The sequence below is a fragment of the Peromyscus californicus genome, unplaced genomic scaffold (genome assembly GCF_007827085.1).
Source record: "Peromyscus californicus insignis strain IS unplaced genomic scaffold, ASM782708v3 Scaffold_19__1_contigs__length_69161282, whole genome shotgun sequence".
Classification (NCBI taxonomy): domain Eukaryota; kingdom Metazoa; phylum Chordata; class Mammalia; order Rodentia; family Cricetidae; genus Peromyscus; species Peromyscus californicus.
Genome location: NW_026294491.1, coordinates 10,837,520 through 10,855,187, shown reverse-complemented (window position 1 = coordinate 10,855,187; position 17,668 = coordinate 10,837,520). Strand labels below are relative to the sequence as shown.

Below are 17,668 nucleotides of genomic sequence, written 5' to 3'. Positions count from 1 at the left end.
GCTGTGTCCTAATGAGCTTTGTTATTTTTTTTCATTGTTTTGATTTTGATTTTTAAAAATATGTATATATATATATATTACTCTGTAAATGTGTATGTGTGCCCATGCGCATGTGTGCCACGTGTATGTAAGAGGATAACTTAGAGGAGTTGGTTCTCTCCTTCACTATGTGGGCTCTGAAGATTGAACTCAGGTCATCAAGTGCCCTTACCCATACTGAGCTATCTCGCTGGGTCTCTATTTTTTGCTTGTTTCTGATTTTGTTTTTTGAGACAGGTCCCTCTGTATGGTCTTGGTTGTTCTGGAACTCGTTCTGTGACCAGGCTTCCAAGTGCTGGGATTGAAGGCACGCGCCACCACCAAGAGGCACTATTTTTGTTTTTAATGTGGACCTTGACATGTGTTCTTCCTTGAAGCCCCTGTTGTGTCTGTGCTTTGGGGTAGGCAGATGGGTCTTCACACATTCCTGCTCCTGTGATACTCTGGACTCCTTGTTATATTTACCTGCATTTATATTATCCTTAAAGTTTGTCACCTTCAACAGAGCATTTTCATTTAAAAACTATATTCCCAAGCATTGATCTCACGTGGGTGTGTATGTGATTTCCTCCTGCGTTTTAAGGTCAAAAAGCCTGCCACGAAAGTTTGTCCCCACTCCTTGCCCCCAGGTGGACCATGCAGCCGCTGTGAAGGAGTACAGTCGGTCCTCTGCAGATCAGGAGGAGCCCCTGCCGCATGAGCTGAGGCCCTCAGCAGTTCTCAGCAGGACCATGGACTACTTGGTGACCCAGATCATGGACCAAAAGGAAGGCAGCCTTCGGGACTGGTACGACTTCGTGTGGAACCGCACTCGGGGTATACGGAAGGTATCGTCTCCCCCCAGTCAAATGACTAGGAAATCCATGTGTATTCACAAATTGAATGTTTAACTTTTTGTTTTATACAGTTATTTTTGTCTGAAACAAAAATATAATTTTATTTGAGCCATTACAAACTGTATTTGATTGTGTTACGTGGGGTTAGTCTCAAGTTGAAATGTTGAATTACTCATCAGCATAATTTTTTAACAAAGTTGACTTTTCATGGATCGTGTGTGTATGTAGCTTGTGTGTAGTGATCAGTGCATGTGTGCATGTGTAATCCTCCCCTCTAATCTGAACAGGACATCACACAGCAGCACCTCTGTGATCCCCTGACGGTGTCTCTGATCGAGAAGTGTACACGGTTTCATATCCATTGTGCCCACTTCATGTGTGAGGAGCCCATGTCCTCCTTTGATGCCAAGATCAACAATGAGAATATGACCAAGTGTCTACAGAGTTTGAAGGAGATGTACCAGGACCTGAGGAACAAGGGTGTTTTCTGTGCCAGTGAAGCAGAGTTCCAGGGCTATAATGTCCTGCTCAATCTCAACAAAGGAGACATTTTGAGGTGTGTTTTCAGATTTAGAAGTTGGGCTTTGATGTATTAGAAAGTCCATGGTGCAGTTGCCACACTGAGCCAGGGGTAAATGAGTGCCAGCATGTACTGAGACCAGCATGCCATGTGTAATCCCTTCACGTTCATTCTGAGAAGGACCCTCTCAGTGACACAGCTGGGAGACTAGGACATGGAGGTAGGAAGTCCCCTTAGTGTCGTTAGCAGTTCAGTTAGAAGGAAAGTTAAATGAAATCAAACTGGATAAGTTACTGGAGTGAGAGAATTTGAAATGCTGGGCTGATATTTCAGTAGACCTTTAGAGAAGAAAGGAAAACTGTAGATTTGTCTGCACCCATGTTTGGTAAGCTAAACTCTGGTAACCACTGCCTTCTTTCAGTTGCAAAAATCCCTTATTTATATTGAAATTAGTTGTTTTGTGTTTTTTCCCTCTCTCCCTTCCTCCTCCCCTCCTTTATTTCCTCTCTCTTCCTTTTGACATAATCTCAATGTGGGGTGTGACCCAAATTGGCCTCAAATTTGAGATTTCTTGCCTCTGCCTTCTGAGTGCTGGGATTATATCTGTGCACTGCCATGCTTAACTGTAAATTTTTTTTTGGTTAATATTTTCTACAGGAACCTATTGTTATAGGCCTATATATATGGTTGGTTTAAGCTTTACAGCAGATAACAAGTTATAGAAATTGGCTGGTAGTCTCTTCATATATGACAAACATTTGTACCCAGTTTGAATAATGCAGTTAAAAAAAATTGTCGGGGAGGGCAGCTGTTTTTTGAGGGTGGGTTTCTCTCTATTTCTGGCTGTCCTGGAACTCACTCTGTAGACCAGGCTGGCCTCTAACTCACAGAGATCTGCCTTCCTCTGTTCCTCAAGTGCTAGGACAAACAGCATGTGCCACCATAGCCCATTCCCTATTTTATTTTATTTTTCATTTTTTAAAATTTTTCGAGACAGAGTTTCTCTGTGTAGCTTTGGTGCCTGTCCTAGATCTTGCTCTGTAGACCAGGCTGGCCTCGAACTCAGAGATCTACCAGGCTCTGCCTCCCAAGTGCTGGGATTAAAGGCATATGCCACCATTGCCCAGCTATTTTTCATTATTTCTTTTTTCTTTTCTTTTTTTTTTTTTGGTTTTTCGAGACAGGGTTTCTCCATGTAATTTTGGTGCCTGTCCTGGAACTCGCTCTGTAGACCAGGCTAGCCTCAAACTCACAAAGATCCGCCTGCCTCTGCCTCCTGAGTGCCCTTGATTAAAGGCGTGCTCCACCACTGCCCGGCTTTTTTTTTTTTTCATTATTTCAAGACAGGGTTTCTCTATGTAGTGCTGGCTGTCTAGGAACTCGCTCCATATACCAGACTGGCCTTGAACTCAGAGATCTGCCTCTTAAGTGCTGGGATTAAAGGTGCATCCACCATACCCAGCTGTTTATCATCTTTTTAAGATCTTTGTTTATTATTATTTTTAATTGTGTGTAGTGTGTGTCTATGTGTAAGCATATGCATGTGAATGCAGGTTCCTGTAGAGACTAGAAGAGGATGTCAAATATCCTGGGGCTAAAGTTATAGGCAGTTGAGAGCTCCCTGACTTGGGTGCTGGGAACCGAACTTGGGTCCTTTGCAAGAATAGCAAGTGCTTTTAACCTCTGAGCCATCTCTCCAGCCTCACAGTTTATTATCTTTTAAAGAAAAGCTCTTAAAACCGCTATAATCCTATCTGAAGTTTAAGGTCATCTTTGGCTGCAGAGTGAATTTGAAGCCCATCTGGGATACATATGATTCTATCTCAAAAAGAAAAGAGGAAGAAAGATAGAGGAAGGAGGCCCCGTGTGTATCAGTTGAGTGTGCAAGTGGCAGCTCTGATTTTGGAACTTAGATTTCGGTGGTTGTCACCATTTAGACTCCCCGTCTCGGTATTGCTGAAATCTAGTTGTTTTATCAGAGTGACTTAAATCACCATTCTAACGCTTGTGCCTCCTTAACTTACAGGGAAGTTCAGCAGTTCCACCCTAATGTTAGGAACTCCCCCGAGGTGAACTTTGCTGTCCAGGCTTTTGCTGCATTGAACAGTAATAATTTCGTGAGATTTTTCAAACTGGTCCAGTCTGCATCTTACCTGAATGCATGCCTGTTACACTGTTACTTTAATCAGGTGAGTCGAACCACTGCTAGCAACATAGGAACAAAAGCAGTAACTGTTGAGGTGTTGACATGATCCCCTTTTCCTGTACTCTTCCAAATGGGCAGGCAGCAGTCAACTCATGGAGCCTGTCACAGCCCAGCAGGGTATTTCTGGTTTAACCATGGATGATGGGCTACCATGGATCTCCACTAAGAGCGGCCATGCAATGGGAATAGTTCTGTGGCTCACAGAGATCTTTTAATGACAGGTTGAGTTCAACACTATCATCTTTCATGAAAACCAACCCCAAACCACAAATCCTATAGTGTACAAAATCCTTAACTTTGAAATTGTTGGTATTAATAAAAATTTTGAGAGGAAAGCCAGGATAACCTAGGGAGACTGTTTGGAAAACACAAAACCAACCAACCGTTTTTGAGTGTTAGGTTGCTGATGCTGAGTTCATTTCAGTAAATATCCAAGTCCTGTTTTTCTACTCTGTTCTGTGCTTTGCCTTGGGACTACAAAGGCATTCAGAAGACCGCTTTATTTTATTTTTTAAATTAAGGAATTTCTTATAAGTTCTACATGTATTGGCACAGTGAGAAATAACCGATATAGATATTGGCACAATGAGAAATAACTGGTACTGTGACTCTTCCCCCAGTGTGCCCTTCTCATGAACATACTGTTTCAGTTGGGCATGGAGTGATTCTGCTTGGCCTCTGATGATAGGAGAGGGGCTGTCTGGAGGTTATTGTCTGTATACACACACACTCCTAAATATAAGGATAGCTTGCTCAGTCTGGGTAATTTTACTTGTATATACGTTTTCAGGGCTGATCATTGGTATTAGATAATCAGTTGGTATGCTCTTCTTGAGGAAGACTATTTCTTCCCTCCCACTCTTAGCATTCTTTAGTTGCCTGTAGTTCTTTGTATAGGGTTGAGGCCTCCTTGGCTTTTCCCTGTTCACATTAGTGTATCTGTTGTCCTTGTTCAGCTCATGTATAATAGTCATGTTGGGGAGACTTCATGGATGTAGCTTCTGCTATCTGTAGTAGACACAATCTTGTGACGAACTCCCCATTCCTTTGGCTTTTACAACCTTTCTGCCCCTTCTTCCACAGTGTTCCCTGAGTGTGGGAGTGGTATTGTAGATGACCCCTTGGGACTGGACTCAACAACTTTGCATTTTGATTGGTTGTGGTTTTCTATAATTGTCTCTGTCTGCTGCAAAGAGAAGTGTCCTCAATGAGGGGTAAGAACTACCTACACAGGACAAATATTTAGTAAAGCAGCAGTTATGGGTTCTCCTCCAAGATCCATGACTACTAGCCCTAGGTAGTTGGCTAGGTTTCCTGTACCAGGCATGATTTCTCTCTGACTGAGCCGGCCTTAGGTCAAATTAGAGCGCTGTTGGTTACCACCAAGGTGTGTGTGACACTACTACCCTAGGGTTATTGGTTCATATGTGTCATAGCTGAGTAGCACTGTTGGTTGCTTTTGGAAGCTTGCAAGGGCGCCTTCTGGTACTATGAAAGCTAGTTCTCAGGGAAGAAGCATTCAGGTCAGTTTCAGCTCAGGGACCTCTGGGTCCTGTGTCTAAACTGCATGGTGTTTTCAGCAGTAGGGAATTAACCTTCTACCTCTGGGGAGCAACCAAAGGCAATAGCAATAACTTGTAATGTTTTGGGAGTCTCTTGGAAAACCCTGACCAACAACTCCCAGAAGGGCTTTTCATGCCTGGTGCTGACATTTCTATTGTGCTCTTTGGTTCTTGGAGGGAACATTGTAAGCTCAGATGGGAAATTTTTACTTAAGCTATATATGTTTGTTTATACACTAACTTAAGTGTATTATAGGTATTTCTACTTTTTTTTTTATCTATTTATTTATTTATTTATTGAAGTAGGGTCTCAATGTAGCTCTGGCTGTCCTGCACCTCTCTATGTAGACCAGGCTGGCCTTGAACTCACAGAGATCTACCTGCCACTGCCTTCCAAGTGCTGGGATTAAAGATGTTCACCTCTCTGCCAAGTTTTTTTTTTTTTTTAAAGATTTACTTCTTTTTGTATTTTAAGTGTATGAGTATTTGCATACATGTATGTCTGTGTACCATGTGCATGTAGTGCTCATGGAGGGCAGAATGGGGTCAGATCCCCTGGAACTGGAGTTTGTGAGTTGCTACATGAGTACTGGGAACCAAACCTGGGTCCTCTGGAAGAGCAGCCAATGCTCTTAACTGCTGAACCGTCTCTCCAGCTGCTGTTACAGGTGTTTTTAGGTAGATAGTTGATAGTTGGATTCCTTACAGCTTTTTCAGACATTTTTATTGTTGTATACTCTTTCTTCCCTCCTCACTAATTGGAGTTCCCATTCTCTTCCTTTTCTCCCATCTGTACCTGTACCCGGCCATTCCCCTCCCTATTGCTCCTGCACACTCTACTCCCGCAATGCTCTCGTTTGCATTGCTGGTTTCTGTGGTTACTATGGGCTGTGTACTCACACCTGAAGATTTGGAGCTGGGCTCCTCAGATGAGAGAAAACATGCGATGCTTGTCTTTCCAAGTCTGGGTTACCTCACTCAGTATGATCTTTTCTAGTTTCCTCCTTTTGCCTGCAGAATTCTTAATTTCATTTTCCTTTATAGCTTAATGGTATTCTGTAGTGTATATATATCACATTTTTATTATCCATTTGCAAGTTGAAGGACATTTAGGTTGTTTCTTTTTCTTAGCTATTGTGAATAGGTTAGTATTGAACATGGCTGAATAAGTATCTGTGTGATGTCAAGTCTTTGGGCGTATGGTAGGTTTATTTTTGAGACTTCTCCACACTGATTTCCATAATGTCTGGACCAATCTGCAACCTCACCAACAGTGAATGACAGTTCCTTCCCCCGACACTTCCTCCAGTATTTATTATTAGTTACTTTGTTGATCTTGGCCATTCTGACTAGGGAAAGATGAAATCTCCAAGTTGTTTTGATTTGCATTTCCCTAATTGCTAAGAATGATGAACATTTCTTAAGATATTTCTTAGCCATGTTTTTTTCTTCTTTTGAGAACTCTGTTCATGTTCCAGGTCCATTTTTTTAATGGGTCAATTTTGTTGTTGTTGTTTTTGAGTTCTTCGTGTATTCTGGATATTAATCCTCTGTCAGATGTACAGCTGGCGAAGATCCCTCCCATTCTGTGGCTTCCTCTCCACTCTGTTGATTGTTTCTTTAGCTTTTAGTTTTATAAAGTTCCACTTGTCAGTTGGCCTTAATTCTTGGGCAGGTGGAGTCCTGTTCAGAATGTCCTTTCCTACATCTGTGACATGTAGGGGGTACTGCCTATGTTTTATTCTAGCAGTTTCAGGTTTCACATTTAGGTCTTTGATCAAGCTGGAGCTAGTTTTTTTTTTTTTTTTTTTGTGTGTGTGTGTGTGTGTGTGTGTGTGTGTGTGTGTGTGTGTAAGGTGATAGTGACAGGTCTAATTTCATTCTTTTGCACATGGACATGCAGTTTTCTCAACACCATTTGTTAAAGATGCTTTCTTTTCTCCAGTGTGTGCTTTTGGCATCTCTTTTAAACATCCAGTGGCTGAAGTCACACGCACTTGATCTTGTTCCATTGTCTACATGTCTACACTCTAGCTCCAGCAAGGAGTCTTTGACCAGTTTGCTTGCTGTTGTTAGATTTGACTGTCACCAACACAGCCGAAATTCTGGGACAAATGAAAACATTACTAATGACCTACCTCTTAGGGAATTCTGTGCGTTTGTCAAGTGGAACTTAGAGTTACTTTTTTTTTTTTACTAAATTTTTTCTTTTTAAATTTTTTGCAGTTTATTTGTCCTCTCCTTAGAAATTTGCACCATTACAGCAGATCAAGTCATTGCAGAATCTCCACTCCTTTTGCTGTTATCCAATCTCTGGGTCACTTTTTGCCAGCACCACTGTTGGCCTTTGCAGCCCCCCGACCTTCCTCATCCTCTTCTTACGTTCCTCCTTGTTTTCTTTAGGTCCTTTTCTTCTCATAAGGGCCGTATCTCTCAAGTCTGTGTATAGGCTCAACCTTCTTTACGTAATTCAGAGAATCATTCATCAAGCCAAAGTCAGTTGTCTTTCCACTGCCCAGATGTTTTGAATCCAAATGTGGTGGTGACATCTGCTGTTGTTTTGTACTCTTTGGCTAGCTCTTCCTGACTTTTTGTCTTTGATACTGTTGCCTTCCCAGGGGGGAGGACATCAGTGATCATTTGTTTCCTCTGAAGCAGTTGGTTCGCCATTAACTTCCTGGTCCGGATCATTACTCTGTCATTCATGGTGGTGGTCCTCGAGCAGCCAAGGAGGCAGAGAGTAGTTATTATTTTTTATTTTATTTTAATTTAATTTTGGTTTTTTCTAGACAGGGTTTCTCTGTGTAGCTTTGGTGCCTGTCCTGGATCTCGTTCTGTAGACTGGTGGGCCTCTAACTCACAGAGATCCGCCTGGCTCTGCCTCCTGAGTTCTGGGATTAAAGGTGTGTGCCACCACCACCCAGCTGTTATTATTTTTTAAATGAGTAATGTTATTATAATTTGACTGCTGTAGGCAACTTTAAATAAGTAGAACCTGGATTTTTTTTTTTTTTTTTTGTATTTTGAGACAGGGTTTCTCTGTGTGTAGCCTTGGCTGTCCTGTAACTCGCTCTGTAGACCAGGTTGTCCTTGAACTCACAGAGATCCACCTGCTTCTGCCTCCCAAGTGTTGGTATTAAAGGTGTGCACCATCACTGCCTGGCCCTTCTGCCTGACTGTATTCTTAATGCTCAGTGTACAATGGGAACAAAACCAACAAAATTCCCATTTCCGCACTACTGATGTGCTAGGAAAGAAACCAGAGCTAAAGATGATAATGCATAAAGTACATTTAGTAGTAATTATGTACAGTAGGGAAGAAAGGCAGTCTGAGGGAATATGAGCACTGAGAGATGAGGGTGAGCTCTGACTAGATAGGGAAATAGGACTGAGCTGTAGCAGGAGCTCGTGATTGTGTGGCCAGCTGGCTGTACTTTTCATTGAACTGGGTTTCCCTCTGAGCCTACATTGTCATGGCTTCTTTCAGATCCGTAAGGACGCCCTCCGAGCACTCAATGTTGCATACACTGTGAGCACACAACGCTCTACTGTCTTCCCCCTGGATGGTGTCGTACGCATGCTGTTATTCAGAGATTGTGAAGAGGCAACCAACTTCCTCAATTACCATGGCCTCACTGTAGCTGATGGGTAAGAGCTGAGACTGCACCTGTGCACGTCTCTTCTGCCCCGCCCCCCAACACACACACACTTTTTTTAAAATTCTGATAAAGGACTACTTGTTGGGCCTTTGAGAAGGCCTATTTTGTGTACTGCTTCCCTACTGTGAACCTAGGGAATATTCCCAAGGCACACATGGGTCCAGACCAAGTTCATTCTTTTGTTTTTGTTTTGTTTTGTTTGAGATAGGGTCTTGCTATGTAGCCCTGGCTGGCCTGAAACTTGCTATGTAGACCAGGCTGGCCTCAGACTCACAGAGATCTGCCTCCCAAGTAGTATGATTAAATGTGTACACAACCAGGGATTTGAGAATACAAAGAAGCAGACCAAGTTCTTTTTCATTCCCAAATCATTGCTTTTCATCAGTTAGCAGAAAACCTAAAGATAAAGGTTAGGACTTTTCTCCTCTGCTCTTTGAAGATTGCCTTTGTCTACCCCTGTTTGGCCCCTGCACTCCTGGCAGCAGAGCTGGAAGTCCAGTAGGCTGTGTCAAGGTACTCTGTACCTGTAATCAGGGCTTGGATGCCCTTGATGCTCACAGACTGTTTCCCAAATAATGGCACCATTACACTGGACATTTGGTTGTGTTTCCTCAGCCCACTGCAGTTTTCTTTCTAGTTCTGTCCTCAGGGAAGTCTTCACTGAAAGAGGAGCACACTGGTTTGTGTCATTCCACACATGGCTGTTAATGCTCTGGGTCCGGTGATTCCCCGAGGCTGGAAGCTTTCTCTTCTTTTATCTGTCCAGTCTTGCTCTAATCAGGGGATCCAGTAGCTGGGTTTGGGGAGGCATAGCTGTCTTCTTTCCCTGCTGACTTCTCTCTGTGGGCTCTTCCTGGTCTGGGTAGCTGTGTTGAGCTGAATCGGTCGGCATTCTTGGAACCAGAGGGATTATCCAAGTCCTGGAAGTCAGTGTTTATTGCCCAGAAGCTGACTGTGTCAGTTGGAGAAGTCGTGAATGGAGGGCCACTGCCTCCTGTACCTCGCCATACACCTGTGTGCAGCTTTAACTCACAGAATAAATACGTTGGAGAGAGCCTGGCTACGGAGCTTCCCATCAGCACTCAGAGATCTGGTGCAGACCCAGCAGGTGAGTGAACTGTAGTGCATTTTCCCTCTTGAAGCCTCCCTGTCATTAGAAGATTCTGTGTTTGGAGGCCTGGCTGTTGGCCAGATGCTTAGGTAGTTCTCACTTTGCCTGGGTTTGGAGTTTTGACACCCTTGTTTATGATACCATGATACAGTTTCCACACAAAGCATGTATCATCCTCTGCCATATACCCTTAGGATGGTTGTCAAGAGGGCAGTCCCCTCCTTCGGGTTTGGATAGCTCTGGTCCTTTCGTCGAGATTGTAGTTATGTGGTTCTGGTAACAAGCTCCGGTGTGTTTTCTTTCTAGGTGGTGGGAGAAGAGAGGAGTATGAGGCCGAGGTAGATGTGCCACCGTTGACTCTCCTCGCACAGCCTCCTCCTGCACCCTCATCCACACCAGTGCTTCGCGTCCCACCACTGGCCCCAGTTGTGGCCCCCGGCCTTTTCCAGTCCTCCATGCAGCCTGAGCTGCTGCCTCCAAAGCCTGCACCTGTGTACTCTGAGTCGGTAGGGTCTTCCGCAGTAAAGCGTCATGAAGTCTGTAAACATTTGTGTGAGGGGACTGTGTTGCCTGGTCTCACTGGATAGGAGCCAGAATCAGGAAGGTGCGGGAGAGGACCTGTCCAGGGTCATAGCCTCGGGTGGCAGACGTAAGGCCATTCCTTCAGGGTAGCTGCAGGGACCCCGTCTTCATCATAGCAGTCAGAACTGCACTTGAGTGGTTCCTACCACAATCCCGAGCTGAACCCGGCATGTCTCTTCTGACTGTTGAGACTGTGTGACACCAGTGGCTGAGCTGACCAGGGCCTGTGGGGTCACAGCACTGCTTTGTGCCTGTAGACAGAGGGTGGCTTTCGTTTTGAGCAGAACTTGTCTGCTGCACAAGTGGGGGACTTGATTGTGTCTCACTAGACCTACTGGAGGATTGGGGAGTCTTGAGGGAAAGCCTAAAGGTCACAGAATTTGAGGATTTTGATGTGAACTGGAAATGATGTATAACGGTGCTGTTATGACCACCTACAGGGCAGTCATGAGCAGGCTTGCCCTAGCTAGCCCCTCTGGAAGGCACCTTTCTGTTGTTCAGAGGTCTCCCTGAAGAACTGCGCAGACCCTGCACTAAGGTCCCCGTGCTTTACCAGGAAAACTGAAAAACTTTCACAAATGTCCACTGAGAAGGCTTCTCCCAAGATGTCTGCCTTGGCAGACAACCTGGCCTAACTCCTGTGCTGGTCTCTCCTTAGGACCTGGCGCAGGTGGTGGACGAGCTCATCCAGGAGGCTCTTCAAGTAGACTGTGAGGAAGTCAGCTCTGCTGGAGCAGCCTACGTAGCTGCAGCTCTGGGGTGAGTGGGACCTGACCTGCCAGCCTGTCTTGCTCGGCTGTTATTTGATCTCTGGGGACAGTCACACCCTTCCTTACAAGCTGTTCTCATTCATCAGCAAGACCCAGTTCTATGTGATTAAGATCCACAGTGCCTAGTCCAAGGGCTTCGCACCTCTCCAAGACCTAAATGTTTCCTTTATTCTCTAGGCGGATGTAGTTTCTCTTGTTCCTGACCTTTTTTTCTCTCTTTTTCCCTTCCTTCCTTCCTTCCTTCCTTCCTTCCTTCCTTCCTACCTACCTACCTACCTACCTACCTACCTACCTACCTACTTACGTACGATTGGCTTTCATGTGTTGAACTGTCTCTGCGTTCCAGAAACAGATCTCACTTGGCAAGCGTGAATGGTGGCTTACTTTTTTCTGTGTTTGAATGCCGTCTGCTTTGTTTTGTTAAGTGTTTCTAACGCTGCCGTGGAGGATCTGATAACAGCGGCGACCACAGGCATTTTGAGGCATGTTGCTGCTGAAGAAGTATCCATGGAAAGGCGGAGAAGAGAGGAAGAAAAGCGACAGGCTGAAGAGGAAAGGTGGGTGTGTCCTGTTCCTGTAGCTGGGCCCGGAGGTCAGTTTGTACCAGCCCTCACCTATGATACCCCTCTTGCTATTCACTGTGTGACTGGCCATTCACTATCTGACCCATGAGCCATTCAGCACCCTCATGATTTGACTAAGAGAAAGCTAGGGTGTGTGTGTGTGTGTGTATGTGTGTGTGTGTGTGTGTGTGTGTGTGTGTGTGTGTGTGTGTCTGTTGGGAGGTCGATGGCATATGTATGTGAATGCAGATTCCTGTGGAGGGCAGAAGATGGTGTCAGGTACCTGGAGCTGTAGTTACAGGCAGTTGTGAACAGTTCCATGTGGGTGTTGGGACATGAACTCAGGTCCTCTGCAAGAGCACTGTGCCTTCTTAGCCATGACCATCTCTTTGGCCCTCATTTATTTTTATTCTTAAGTATTACCTTTGTGCTGTTTTTCTTTTGCCCATAGGTTGAAGCAAGAGAGAGAACTGGTGTTAACTCAGCTGAGTGAGGGCCTGGCTGCAGAGCTGACAGAGCTCATGGTGACGGAATGTGTGTGGGAGACCTGCTCTCAGGAGTTAAAGTGAGTGACATGCTGGGGTCCTCCTGAGGGCCAGGAGTGCGGTAGGAGGAAGGAGGCACCATGGCCAAGCCAGTTGTGGTGTGTGTATGTATATCAGGGTTACTTTTTGTAGCTCTGTCTGTCCTGTAGACAGGCTGGCCTTGGCCTCGGACATGCAGAGCTGCATCTGTCTGGCCTCCCAAGTGCTGGCATTAAATGCATGCACTACCGTGCCCCATGAAAAGCTTATCTTTTAGATAGCCAAATGTAATATGCTGTTCTAATAGGGAGGCCCTCTGCTTCAGTCTCCTTATCGTGGACCCTGCATAAGGCATGGGCTGTGTCTGTTAGTAAATTTACTAGTAGAATCCCTTCTATACCAGGCCGTATGCTATTATTTTTCAAGTAAGAGAACCTTTCTACTTGTATATGTTAAGATTTCTTTGGACTTTTCACCTAAGAGTTTTAATCATTTTACTGTTGAGCTTCAGGAAGGAAAGGGTGCTGGTTGTAAAGGAAAACCTATCCTTGTGCTTATGTTTCCCTGAGATAGCATGAAGGTGGTAGACCACAGCGTACATTACAGCTCCCAGTAGGTGGGGAGCCCACCCAGAGGTGGTATATTTTCAGTTGATGGCTCTTTCTATTCTTGCTAGTTGGGATCCTGTTTCTCTAGTTCCTAGAAGGAAGAGATTTCACGAAATGATGGCAAGTATGTCTGTTCTTTGAGGCAGGGTCACACTTAGTAGCCCAGAATAGCCTAGCACTCACTATGTAGCCCATGTTGGCCTTGAACATGTGGTTATTCTTCTACATCACCCTCCCATGTACTGGGATTAATTTAGTATGTTGGGTTGTTTTGTTTGTTGGTTTTTGTTTTGAGACAGGATCTCACTGTGTTGTCTTGGTTGGCCTGGAACTCACTCTGTAGACCAGGGTAGCCTCAAACTTGAGAAAGTCACCTGCCTCTGCCTCCCAAGTGCTGTAATTAAAGGTGTGTGCCACCATGCCCAGCTAGTAGATTCATTTTCAATCCCAGGAAGAAATGTTAGGATAGATAAAACCAAGGGCTTGATGACAATGAGGAAAGTGCCCGTGGGTTTGGCCGTCCTAGAGTTTAGCTTAGTCCTGACCTGTCTCTAGCACCACAGGGATGAGTTCCTGGAAATGAGTCTTCTCTATTTAAGCTTACTTCAATTCTGTGGCTTATGTGCTTGATAGTTTTTGTGTTGTCTTGCTCGATTGAATTTTTTTAATTAAAAATTGCTTTTTGGGGCCAGAGAGATGTCTCAGTGGTTAAGATTGCTTGCTGTTCTTCCAGAGGACCCATGTTTAGTTCCCCGTATCTACATCAGATGTTCACAGTCACTTGTAACTCCAGCTCCAGGGACTTGACACCCTTTTCTGGCCTTTGCAGGTACCCACATATGTGTGGCATACACACATGCATCATTTAACATTGTCTTCTTTTTATGTCTCAGTACAGTGGTACATGCTTGTCATCCCAGTACTTGTGAGGCTGAGGTAGGAGAATCATAGGTTTGAGGCCAGCTTGGGCTACAAAGCAAATTCTAGGTCAATTTGGGTTAGCTAGTGAGACTCCGTCTTTAAAAAAGAGAACCGTCTGAGAGAGTGATTTATCTGAGGGAAACCATTCCTAGGCCACTAGTGTTTAGGGTGCATGTAAGGTACATCTAATTGTAGACACCTGATATTGCTGATGAGACTTTGGATGGTCTCAGTGGTCATTTAAAATTCAAATTCAGCCGGGCGGTGGTGGCGCACGCCTTTAATCCCAGCACTCGGGAGGCAGAGCCAGGCGGATCTCTGTGAGTTTGAGGCCAGCCTGGTCTCCAAAGCGAGTTCCAGGAAAGGCGCAAAGCTACACAGAGAAACCCTGTCTCGAAAAAACCAAAAAAAAAAAAAAAAAAAAAATTCAAATTCAAAGGCACTTGTTGCCAAGCTTGGTGACCTGAATTCAATCTCCAGAACCACATAGTGGAATAAGAGAACTGACTTCCAGAAGTTGTCCTGTAACCTCCACATGTACCCGTGGCGCACTGGAATCCCCCTCCCCACTGAATTAAATAGAGTATGTGTGTAGGCTTGGAATGTAAGCTCTTGCTTTGTTACTAATGCTAGTTCAACTACTGGGTTCAGGTGGTGCTCTCACCTCAGGTTCCTGGGCATTAGGAACTTTTGTGTAGGCTACCATACCTTGATGGGTTAAAGGTTTATTTCCCAATTGGAACAGTGGCCTATTTGAACTTGATCCGGCACCCTGTTTGATAGTTTTCTTTTTTACTTACCTTTTCAGATGTCTACTTTTATGTAAAAATAAAAGTCTTAAACTTCCTCTTATAGTGGACATGCTAATTATATTTCCATATAAAAGTAGACTCCAGCTCTTTTGGAGTGGGTACATCAGTCAAAACGAGGGTCTTGCACATGCTAGGCAGATGCTGTCCTAGTTGGGTTTCTGTTGCTGTGATAAAGACCATGAGTGAAAGCAGTCTGGGCAGGAAAGGGTTTATTTGGCTTACACTGCTACATCACTGTTCATTACTGAAGGAAGTCAGGACAGGAACTCAAGGCAGGAACCTACAGGCAGGAATTGACACAGAAGCCATGGAGGAATGCTGTTTATTGGCTTGTTCCTCCTTGTTTGATCAGCCTATTTTCTTATACACTCCAGGAATATGTGTCCTACATGGCCCAGCCAAATGGCACCAACTCCATTTGGCTGGGCTCTCAACATCAATCATTAATCAAGGAAATGCTCTATACACTTGCCTATAGGCAATCTGATGGAGGCATTTTCTCAATTGAGAAACTAACCAGGAGAGATGCTCTACCACATTCCCAGCCTAGACGCTTGCATTTTTAAAGCAAGCCCTTAAGTTTCAGTAAGCCTTGGTGCAGCAGCGTCTATGATAATTGCCCTGTATTCCAGGAGTGCAGTAGAGACAGACCAAAAGGTCCGCGCAGCCCGCTGTTGTGAAGCCATTTGTACACACCTGGTGGATTTGTTTCTTGCTGAGGAAATTTTCCAGGCTGCAAAAGAGACTCTCCAGGAACTTCAGTGCTTCTGCAAGTACCTTCAACGGTGAGTTCTTTGTTCTTACAGAAGTTAGCTACCCACATGGAAGTCTTGTATCAGGTTCAATATCTGTGAGCTGTCAATTCCATTAGCCTGTGATGAAAGGCTCACAGCATATTCTGTAAAGAGTGAGTATCTGAAGTAGGCTTAGACTTTCAAAAACAGTTGGTTATACGTGCGTGTCTTATGTTCTCAAGGCATTTGATTAGGGGAAGGGTGGCTGTCCTGTATTTGAACGGATATTTATACAATACTTGATGTTGATTGCCTGTACTAGACACAGGAAAATGTCTGAATACGTGTTAAACAAATAAATCATGGATGAATCTCCCAAACCTAAGTACTGATACTCTCTTTAAAAAAAAAAAAACAAAACCAAAAAACCAAAAACACTTGCCAGGCGATAGTGGAGCACACCTTTAAATCCCAGCACCCTTAAGTAAAAGGCAGGTGGATCTCTGAGTTTGAGTTCCAGGACAGCCAAGGCTACACAGAGAAACCCTGTCTAGGAAAAAACAAAAAACAAAACACTTAGGTTTTAGATTTATAATTTTTTATGTATATGAGTGTTCTGTCTGCATGTATGTATGTGCACCACATGCATGCCTGGTGCCCAAGGAGGTCAGAAGAGGTGTCACATCTTCTGGAACTAGAGTTACAAACAGTTGGGAACTGTCATGGTGCTAGGAACTGAACCTGAGTCCTCTGCAAGAGCAACAAGTACTCTTAACCACAGCACTAACTCTCCAGCCCCCAGCACTGATATTTGTTATGATGGGTTACCGCATGATAAATTCACTGTAAATTGAAAATGCATTTACAGGGGTGGGGAGAGGTGGGAGAAGGAACTGGAAAGAGGGGGGGGGAGGGGAAACTTTGGTTGGGGTGTAAAAACAAAAAAATAAATAAACAAAAATGCATTTACTATTCCTGACCTTCCCAGTCATAGCCTAGCAACATAACACACGCTACAGTGTTGGGTGTTTGCTTTCGGCTAACTGGGTAGTAGCTAGTTGTACAGGATTTTCTAGTGATACTGAGAAAGCATTGTATAGCTGTCACTAGTCTAGGGCAAACTTCTTAAGTGTGGGGTTGTATACCTGACTATGAGGGCTGTAAAAAATAAAATAATGGCAGTAGTCAGAAGGTTTCATTTCTTGGGTGAAAAAGGATTTTTTTTTTTTTTTTTCGAGACAGGGTTTCTCTGTGTAGCTTTGCGCCTTTTCCTGGAACTCACTTGGTAGCCCAGGCTGGCCTCGAACTCACAGAGATCCGCCTGGCTCTGCCTCCCGAGTGCTGGGATTAAAGGCGTGCGCCACCACCGCCCGGCTAAATTTATTTGTTGGCTTTAAGTCTTTCATTTTGTAGGAAGGAGACCGTCTAGTTTCTTTTTGCTTTCTTTTTTTTTTTTTTTTTTTTTTTTTTTTGGTTTTTCGAGACAGGGTTTCTCTGTGTAGCTTTGCGCCTTTCCTGGAACTTGCTTTGGAGACCAGGCTGGCCTCGAACTCACAGAGATCCGCCTGGCTCTGCCTCCCGAGTGCTGGGATTAAAGGCGTGCGCCACCACCGCCCGGCTGAAAAAGGATTATAAATAGAAAAAGTTTAAGAAATCTTAGGTTAGGAAATTAAATCTGAACTTCCTTTTTTTTTTTTTTTTTACTGAACTCATACCATTTTTGAAATGTCATAAAGTAAAAAAAAATTAAGTCTAGCTATTAACTTTGAGTTTCTTGATAGCAGAAAATCATCAGTTTATGGAGACATATATACAAATAGAATATATTCAAACTAAGCAGAGTAGAGTACCCCAGATCTGTTGTAATGACCCCAACGAGAAGAATGAGCATAATCTCAGTGTGGTGGGGACAGAAAAGGTCGTCATTTAAGGCAGTGGCCCAGCAGCACAGAAGCACCTGTGTGTTTGTTACTTAAGCTCATCGTTTAGGTGTTATGTACGTTGCAGGGTGACTCATTGTACAGTGAAATTTAAAGTAAGTGCTAGTGTCCTTGACGTTGGTAACAGCATAAAGAGGACCACACGAGGAGAAGAGCTCCCAGGCCAGAGCCTGTCCGTTCCCCAGAAGTCACCGCCACTCACCCGGCTGGAGACTTCTTCTTGGCAGCCAGCAACGATCCAAGTCTTTATTCTCCCTGATAAAAGGTGGAGGCCCAACCTT

At 44.2% G+C, this 17,668-nt stretch overlaps 1 protein-coding gene and 1 pseudogene across 3 annotated transcripts in view; one reads left to right on the top strand and one right to left on the bottom strand.

Annotated features, from left to right (window-relative positions):
* Mcm3ap (minichromosome maintenance complex component 3 associated protein) overlaps positions 1-17,668 on the top strand; it is a 51,615-nt gene that overhangs the window by 12,113 nt on the left and 21,834 nt on the right. For all 3 annotated transcript variants that reach the window (XM_052744629.1, XM_052744628.1, XM_052744630.1), the window contains exons 8-17: positions 669-866; positions 1,163-1,431; positions 3,422-3,584; positions 8,651-8,811; positions 9,689-9,930; positions 10,240-10,439; positions 11,174-11,274; positions 11,711-11,842; positions 12,300-12,413; positions 15,346-15,498. In XM_052744629.1, the coding sequence (XP_052600589.1) occupies positions 669-866; positions 1,163-1,431; positions 3,422-3,584; positions 8,651-8,811; positions 9,689-9,930; positions 10,240-10,439; positions 11,174-11,274; positions 11,711-11,842; positions 12,300-12,413; positions 15,346-15,498 (1,733 nt within the window). The remainder of the gene's footprint in view (positions 1-668; positions 867-1,162; positions 1,432-3,421; positions 3,585-8,650; positions 8,812-9,688; positions 9,931-10,239; positions 10,440-11,173; positions 11,275-11,710; positions 11,843-12,299; positions 12,414-15,345; positions 15,499-17,668) is intronic.
* Positions 7,013-7,869, bottom strand: LOC128114543 (40S ribosomal protein S24-like; annotated as a pseudogene).